The sequence below is a fragment of the Zootermopsis nevadensis genome, unplaced genomic scaffold, assembly GCF_977971745.1.
Source record: "Zootermopsis nevadensis isolate Lab colony 2312 unplaced genomic scaffold, Znev_1.0 Znev_ptg000004l, whole genome shotgun sequence".
Taxonomy (NCBI): domain Eukaryota; kingdom Metazoa; phylum Arthropoda; class Insecta; order Blattodea; family Termopsidae; genus Zootermopsis; species Zootermopsis nevadensis.
This window is the reverse complement of record NW_028259136.1, coordinates 1,023,757-1,032,730: the sequence shown is the minus strand read 5'-3', so window position 1 is coordinate 1,032,730 and position 8,974 is coordinate 1,023,757. Positions and strand designations below refer to the sequence as shown.

At 40.5% G+C, this 8,974-nt stretch overlaps 1 protein-coding gene across 2 annotated transcripts in view; it reads right to left on the bottom strand.

The window, feature by feature from the left end:
• Nucleotides 1–207: 207 nt before the first annotated feature.
• The window catches only part of RpL35A (ribosomal protein L35A), a 105,082-nt gene continuing 96,315 nt past the window's right edge, over nt 208–8,974 (bottom strand). Inside the window, exons 1-4 of one of the 2 annotated variants that reach the window (XM_022079767.2) lie at nt 2,474–2,630; nt 1,828–2,119; nt 782–940; nt 208–306 (exon numbers count right to left, since the gene is read on the bottom strand). In XM_022079767.2, the coding sequence (XP_021935459.1) occupies nt 283–306; nt 782–940; nt 1,828–2,103 (459 nt within the window). In that variant the 5' untranslated portion in view covers nt 2,104–2,119; nt 2,474–2,630 and the 3' untranslated portion in view covers nt 208–282. Of the gene's footprint in view, nt 307–781; nt 941–1,827; nt 2,120–2,473; nt 2,631–8,974 lie in introns of those variants that run through there. The other variant, XM_022079768.2, reaches the window with a different exon arrangement.

The window sequence follows — 8,974 nt, the reverse complement described above, 5'->3', positions numbered from 1 at the left end:
CTGGCTCTCAAGCCCATCCAGCTTCCACTGGACACAATGAATACAAAGAGGACTTCTTCCCTTAGAGGGAAAACATATGAGGCATGAATGCCATCACTCACCTCCACCTAGTGCTGAGGTCAAGAAAGAGCTATACTTTCATTCAACACCAGGTACCTCTCAAACATTTCCCAAACCCATACACTAAGTTCTAAAATAAGTAACACATTACTAATTTGACAATTTATTTTTTATTTTGTACAAAGTCCCAGGCATAAATTTTCTCAAATACAACTGGAAAAATTAAATCCGGGATGGGTACAACATCTGAAATAAAACAAGAGTACATTAAATTAATAAAACAAAAACTTATTAATGTGAACCAAACTAATAGTCCAATACAGCCCAGAGGACACTTAAACCAATATCCACTTCAAATGAAGTAAAGATGGCACTACATAAAACCTTAAGCGTGAATAGTACAAACTTAAGAACTTGAAGAAAGGTTTTAAGATTGAAAAGCTCATGCACTAATGCACCTTTAGTATACACCAACATCTGTACTGTCTTTGTATATACACTACCACCAACTGAAAACTTCTTACATAATATTTTGCATTTACTGGACCAAACAGACATCATATAAACATAAAGCAGTGTAATAGTGAAGAGCAGAATATAAAAAAGTTAACAGTAGTGTAGTGTAGAACAATTTAAATTAATCTCCCATGGGATTTGGATTTTCTGTAGAACACAGAAAGTTGTTCAAATTAAGAACAATATTTGGCATGTGACAACTCACAATTCTGATGCGCTGTCCCATTGCTTTCGCAGGGAGATTTGTCTTGAACTTGGCACGGACTGCGCCAGATGTTCCATGAGGTCGAGTAACTTTACCCCAGATAGCACGAATCTTTGTCTTCCTCCTTACATTACCTGGAATTGGTGTCCTATTCTTGGCCTGAATCAACCAATGAATAACCAACAATAAACACAACATTTAAAGTTAGCACATTTTTTTCTACAAGGGATGTTTTGAAAATATTCTGTGTAAACTTATATATAAACAAATGTTATAATTGCAATCTCTTAACCTTACTGCTTAATACCTTGCATTTTAATAATAGTAAAATGTGACCCACTATTACACTGATCAGGAGCAGATATTAGCATTTGCATGATCCATCGTGTTTGAAACATACCTGAATTAAAATAAAACAAAGCACAACACAAACATGCCCAATTTAGCATACTACACATAAATCTCCTCATGGTATGGTGGAATGAGGGATGTGCTTCCATATTTATCCATTCATAAATTACACTTCCCAAAATTAAACATGGATTTCTGGTCAGAACTCATAAGTCAACTTTCCTACTGCACAGACTTTCAATTGTACACATCTTTTATTAATGTCATTTAGTTAATGCAAGTTCCGAGACCAACAATAAAATGCAATTATCTCATGGACTGGAGTACTGGGCTTGTGAACAGATGGTCAACGGGTCAGATCTATTTACTGCTTGCAAACTACTGTAGTTGGTATTACTATATTTTAAAAAACGATCCCACAAAAATTGTATATTTTTTAAAATGTTGCCATACATCATCACAGGATCCCATACTAAATAAAGAGCATATAATGTTGTTCCCACTCCAAAACTATCTGCATCTACCATGTTATCATCATTGACTGCAGAAAGTAAGACGACTGGAATGATTACATCAGTTATCTTACTTTCACAACGTTAGTTTCTAACTATACAAAACAATGTTTCCATCTTCTTTAAGTGGCATGAATCAACAAGAAATCTCTTGACAGAACATATATCACTACTGCCACATACCTTGTATACATAGACGCAACGCTTTCCAACATAAAACCAGCTGTCATGTTTCTTAATGCAACCTTCTACCTTCAGTAAGGCTGTGTTTTCATGCTGGTTTCTCAAGCCTCTTTTGTAACCGGTAAATACTGCTTTAGCGTACAAGCGTCCATGACGTTTCTTTGGACGTTTCTTCAGTGGAGGTTGCTCTGTTGGCTTCTCTTTGGGAGCTTTCTCTTTTTTCTCCTTAGGCTTTTTCTCTGCTTTCGGTTTAGTAGACTTCTCAACATCAGCCATTATGGTGATTTCCAACCTGAAACATATTTACTGCAGATATTCCTTCTCACATCCACCACAATGACAAATTGCAACAGATTTACTGTATGTAACACACTTCTGAAAAAAAATCAGAATTAAAAATAAAGAGGACCGGTATTACCACCTACGTCCTATGCGTTTTATAAAATACATAAGATCGCTTTAACCTCAAATTTCGATTGTACGATCACATCCACATGACAGAATCTGCAACCATCCTTCATATTGCATAAGACACATAAAATATAATACATAAAAATGTAATAAAACACTCATTACTTCATTTATAAATTAACACCTTCATAAATAAACTACAGTTTTGTTTCAGATACACAAAAATATAACAAACCTTCATTCACATAAACACCACCAATACAACAGAACGGATATAAGAATGAAGCGTACAGGATGATGGGAACCATACAATGATACCAATACATGTATAAAAATAGTAATTTACATCTTCTGTAGGTGCATATCCAAGAACGGTGATGATAATTTGTAAAATAAAAACATTCCCTTAATGATAATGTTTAAGTTGATTTGTATTTAATACAGTGATTATGAACATTTCGCGGAGCTTCATAACATATGACTGAAACGGACTGAAAACTTGTGTTAGAAATTAAACATAAAACAAGACGTTGTAGTGTTGGCAGCTCCATAAAGGATGCATGTTTAGGTAGTTGATTGTTCATTCAATAGATGGCGGAAGAAACATCGTTGTTTGGACTGCTGGTTACCACAGTGGCGGGTAAGAAAATAACTATCTCCTGGGTTGGAGCGGCGTGACGTGCAGTCTGATAGAAATTTACCAACGTTTCAGCAAATTTGCTGCTCCCATCATCAGGGTGTCCCATCACAAGATTCCGAAAATGCGAATGGCCACGGGATTATACATACCACCGATTAGGAAACTGGCCGCCGAGCGTCGCGAGCTGGTCAATTAACGTTTCTCTTTAGCAGAGTAACCCAACCTATCCTGATAAAACCTAACCTATACCAATGTCAACTAACCCAGAAAAACTTAACCTGACGCATGGCGTCCCGACTCCAACACAACAAACCGAAATGATGACGAGCCTCGGGACACCATATGACATTAGCCCACCAGTGAAGAATAATAACATTTATTGAAGTGTTATCTTTGCAAATCGCATTAATAGAGTTCATCTTAAAAGTAAATCAAATGTGAAAATATTTTCAAGGCGACTGAAGCCAGATTCATGTCTGCTCGACTCCAAACTCCCGCCAAACGCAGACTCCACCAAACCCTACCATAGCTTCCTTTGCATTTTTGCTACCACAGTCCCCACCGACAGATTTTTTTGCGTGGCACGAACGGCGCACTCGTACAGTCAAGGGTGACGGACATTGGCTATTATATAAGCAGCAGACAATGTTAAAACTCACTTGGGGTTTGAACACTTAACAATATTGTTGAAAACTTATTGACAAGCATATCATGAATTTAGTTCCCTATATTTTGTTAAAACGTAGCACATCGAAACATTTTTAAACTAACTGTAGCAGATATTGACGAGGTACAAATTTTATGCTACTGGTATGTACAAACTTCTCATATGATGAGCCATTTTGAATCAATAAGATCCATCTCAGTTTCATAGAATATATTCGACCGATACGAATCGAACTTGAACTTGCCTGACAACTTTTATTGTGAAGCCTGGTAGAAGTTTAACAACAATTCAGAGGTCGTTGCTGCCTCCATCATTAGGGCAATAACGCATTGCCCTGCCGGTGGTGGCAGCAACGACGCTCTACAACCCAGAAGACACCCATCCTCATATCCTAACTTTTAGTGTACTGAAATGCAGTAATTAGTTTTGGGAGATACAAGTGTTCGGAAACAACCTCGCCTACATGGATTCTCTTGGTGCAGTTCACGTAAAGAAGACAAAAGTATCCAAAAATATACAACGTCAATCACTCAAATACTACATATCCCAAGAGTAACCTTCTACCTAGGCTATCAGTCTTACCCTTTTCTTAAAAAATAAAAAAAATAAAGAGAAGGACAGCTATTTCAAATTTTTCTTTTTACGTACGTGGACCAAATCTCTGATGTACAGAAGTGACTTTGATACTTTCAAATTTAAAACCGCCATTAGAAAAAATTATCCGTAGAAACCCTTAACTCTCCCCCTGTAAACACAGTCTTTCACTAAACTTCGTCCGGAATAACTGACTCGTATTAATTGACGTCAAAAGGTCGGTTAGAGCGTTCTTCAGGGCATAACGTCATTTCTTTACCATTGTGGTATGAGTAACTAGTAAAAAATATTCATAGGCCTCATTAGACGTTGCATGCTAAATCCGTGCCAAAATTGAAAACATAACTGTTATCCAATCGGCACAAGGAAACATTGCATTTATTTACACATTAGCTTCCATTTGTTTACTTATCTGCATTTTCCTTGTTAAGAACTGATGTCCTCTCAAGGTTAACGAATATCGGCGGAGGTTCCTTAAAAACAAGTTCTACACTCGATACTGGTTTATGCTTAGGACGGAGAAATAAACAAATGTTTGTTTACTTAGCTGTTTCACGATACTGTATCAACTACTAGTTCTGTAAAACTTATGTTAGGATGACTATCGAGGACAAATCGGAAGGGGTGTTGGTTACTTTGGCCGTTGCCTACTTTAAGACGCTAACTGAAGTGACTGAGAAAAACATAATGAATTAATTTCTTTCAGAATGAAGTCTTCCGTCTTCTGGGTTGTTGCGCTGTGTAGTCTGGTAGATTCATCGCTCTGTTGACGGAGGCAGTATGACCTCTGAAACGTTGGTAAACATCGACCAGACTACACAGCGCAACAACCCAGAAGACAGAAATCTTCATACTCATCGCCCTGATGACGGAGGCAGTATGACCTCTGAAACGTTGGTAAACATCGACCAAACTACACAGCGCAACAACCCAGAAGACAAATCTTCATACTCACCGCCCTGATGACGGAGGCAGTATGACCTCTGAAACGTTGGTAAACATCGACCAGACTACACAGCGCAACAACCCAGAAGACAGAAAGCTTCATACTCATCGCCCTGATGACGGAGGCAGTATGACCTCTGAAACGTTGGTTAACACCGACCAGACTACACAGCGCAACAACCCAGAAGACAGAAATCTTCATACTCCATCGCCCTGATGATGGAGGCAGTATGACCTCTGAAACGTTGGTAAACATCGACCAGACTACACAGCGCAACAACCCAGAAGACAGAAAGCTTCATACTCATCGCCCTGATGACGGAGGCAGTAGGACCTCTGAAACGTTGGTTAACATCGACCAGACTACACAGCGCGACAACCCAGAAGACAGAAATCTTCATACTCATCGCCCTGATGACGGAGGCAGTATGACCTCTGAAACGTTGGTAAACATCGAGCAGACTACACGGCCCAACAACCCAGAAGACAGAAATCTTCATACTCACCGCTGTGAAAACCTCAAATCTTCTTTCAGAATGTTTATTTACGAGTAGAAGAAGAAAGGGCTTTAATAACTGGCCACCCTTCAAATAGTCAAGGGGCACTTGCAGTAATAAACCGCTATCCGATTACGTGAACCACCATTTTACAGTGCTTGAGAAAGTTTCAAATAAACACGAGGGAGGAAGGGGAAGACCTCAAACCGACAGCCCACATCTACGAAATGTTAAATTTTTCGTGTAGGAGTAGCGCACGCGGTTGGAGGTCTGTGCCAACATTGCCAGTGTTTTATAGTTCCTTTGACCGGGCCTGAGACTGGTGACCCCCGGTTATGCACGATGCCTGCCCCGGTAGGAAAAGCGCGATAGACAGACGGACATGGATAAGCCCAGAAGGTGTTCTTCACTAAGCCAAACTGAGACTTCGTATTCCTAAGAGCAAACAAGGGTTCCGCAGTGGCCGCGCGGTCTGAGTCGTGGGCCTTGTGCCGCTTATCGCTGGGACCATGGGTTCGAATCCCACTCAAGCCATGGATGTTGTGTTGTGCTGTCCTGTGTACAGGTAGAGGCCTTGCGACGGGCCGATCCCTCGTCCAAGGAGTCCTACCGAATGTCTATAGATGAAGTCAACGAAAAGTTGGGACCCGCAGTGCTCAGGCACTTGAAGAACGGGTCGTTCCCTGTACCCAGTAAGAGCAAACAAAGACAAATTAATAAACTGGGAACATCATGATCTAGTGCAAGTTTTTTCTGGTACTTGAGACGAAGCCGGTCTGGAACCACCACACTGACGAATAAATACGCATAGTGAACTGTATAAAACATGCATATGGGTTGGCATACGCAAATCATATAATATTAATAGACTGATTTATTAAAACATTCTTACTTCAAAGAACCTTAATTACGAAGTCTTTGACGGAACAGTGTCATATGGTGGGCGGATTAATAAGTAGTGACTAATTCAATTTTGAAGTTTCTTAGTTAACAGTGCATCGAGAAATGGTGGATGAACAACCTCCAGGGAATCACCAAACTGTATACACTTAACATTATGACAATATCACTTTTATCGCTGGCTACTGAAATATTGAAAGAGAAGTGGCCTAAGGAGCAAGGCTTGTAATTACAGCTTGTTACAAACAGCTGAAGACATTTCTGCATGGCTGGAAACAGTGACAGTGGACCGCAGTATTTAGGGGGGGGGGGGGGGGGGAACTGCATCACAGTAGCACATTTTAGGCTTCTCTCGGCATCAGAGTAGCTGACATTAACGCAGATGATCCTCCGAATGCCACTGGAAAAGAGGCTGGAAGACACCATATTTAGCATAGGTAAGCCTCGGATACCATTGCACACGACGTTAAGAAACAAATGCCGAGCGTCACCACGCCCCCACGAGACGCTATAATTCGCACAAATAAATCACGAGATGCCATCGGACACGAAGTTGAAAAGCCGACGCTGAGTTTTGCAAGGCCTTGCGTCGCGACGCTAATTTCGAAATGTAAATGAGACCAATAGAAGCCTCGGGACGCGATGCGACATGAAGATGGCAAACCGACGCCGAGTGTAGCGACGAAAAACTGTCACAACACCGAACGCCGAGAGGTGAATAATCGTTAACATACAATCTAACCTAACCCAACCTGACCTGATATGGGCTAACCTAACCTAGCCTGATCTAACCAAACCTAACTTCAGTGTAACTGCACAAGCACTTCTGAAACTTAAATTGAACAGTACCTCTTGTGGAACAACAGTACACATACACACACAATGCAGTACACTTAACAGAGGTCGATAATAGAATTCCAGAAATAAAATAAAATTGCATATCATTTTGTTCTTCTTCCTATGAGGTCTGTCTTCCTGTAGTGACGTATTACATCCGCTGTGACGAATTACTGACAAGTGACGTCAATTACGTTCTAATCGCTCTGAGATCGCAAGGAATAAAACATGCGTGGAATAAAAGGTTCTTATCATTTCATACCCGTACTCTATAAGCACGCGAAGAGATTACACCTGTTAATTTCCCACACCGTAACGGACAGTGCTCTGACTATATTAAATATTCTTGGTGCACAGTCTGGAGCTGAAAAAAGTCTACTGAAATAATGTTATTATAAAGGTACAATTTGGCTGCACGCGACAGAGACAAGCGACAGAGGCAGGCGACAGAGATGGGAGACGGACACATCGCAGCTTGTCGCCACACACTTTTGAGGTGACGACCGAGACATGCGGCAAAGTGTTTGTTTTCTTTGTTTTGTTGAGACATACGTGCACATATTCTGTGAAAAATGAGTACAAAATGCTTCTAAAATGGTTAATCGAAGAAGAAGAAGAAGATGATTTGTTGCGAAAGAAACAAAGAAAAACTATGAGTTCAATATTCAAAACCAGACGTGAAGAAGGTTCTTTCTGTCAGTGGTCGGTTTTCTGCTACTAATTCTACCAATTGCTCATCTTGGTCACCAGTAAATTTAATTTCTGCCATTATTTTACTCAACAACACACGTGCTGCCTGAGCCCGTCGCGAGACACTACTGGTCCGAGAGCGGTCTCCTGTGTTTTGTCTCTGTCGCCTGTCTTTGTCTCGCGCTCGTAATTGTACTTCATACGATTGTACAGAGAGCAGACAGGAAGCGACCAGTCTCGGTCTCGCAATTCTGTCGCCCGCCTCGGTCGCTTGTCTCTGTCGCGTGCAGCCAAATTGTACCTTAACCCTGCCACGAAAGGCATTCTTAACAAGAGGCCACAGAAAGAAAGGGTGGAAGTTAATTTTGAGATATTTTACTCTTTACACGTGCTATTCAGTTGCATAACGAGGAAATATAAATGTCCGCAATACTGACTTAGTGTTCTGCCTACCTTTTTTATCTTCTCATAAGAGCTACTCTACGTCCTAATAGTCCGTGTTGTAACAGCCCTCTGAGAGCCAAGCCTTATTTAATTTACCTTACGAATAACATTGGAAGTCTGTTGGTTTCTTTGTAGTTTAATTTTCCTGATTTTAAAAACCTTTCCTACACAACGAGAGTGTTCCAAGGCTGACTATTGTAACCGCTATTTAATGTGCTTCTTCTACACTCATCTGCGCTTTTGCAAGTAAATGTTTGCAAAGTATGTGCAGCCCATACGAATCGAAGCCGAAGGTCAAAAGAAGTTTCTCAAAGTATCCCTCAAAAGCATCACGTTCTTTCCACGTGATACCCGATTCAGAGTCCGTGGTTCATTTAAAAAAAGAAAACAAATCATTATTCACGCGAACCTCCCGCCGGTGACGCTTAGTACAGAAGCAAGGCTATGTTAATTTCACATGCACGTACAAGGCAATGCAAATTCATGGACTAGAGGAAAATATTCAGAAATGTGACAGCCATG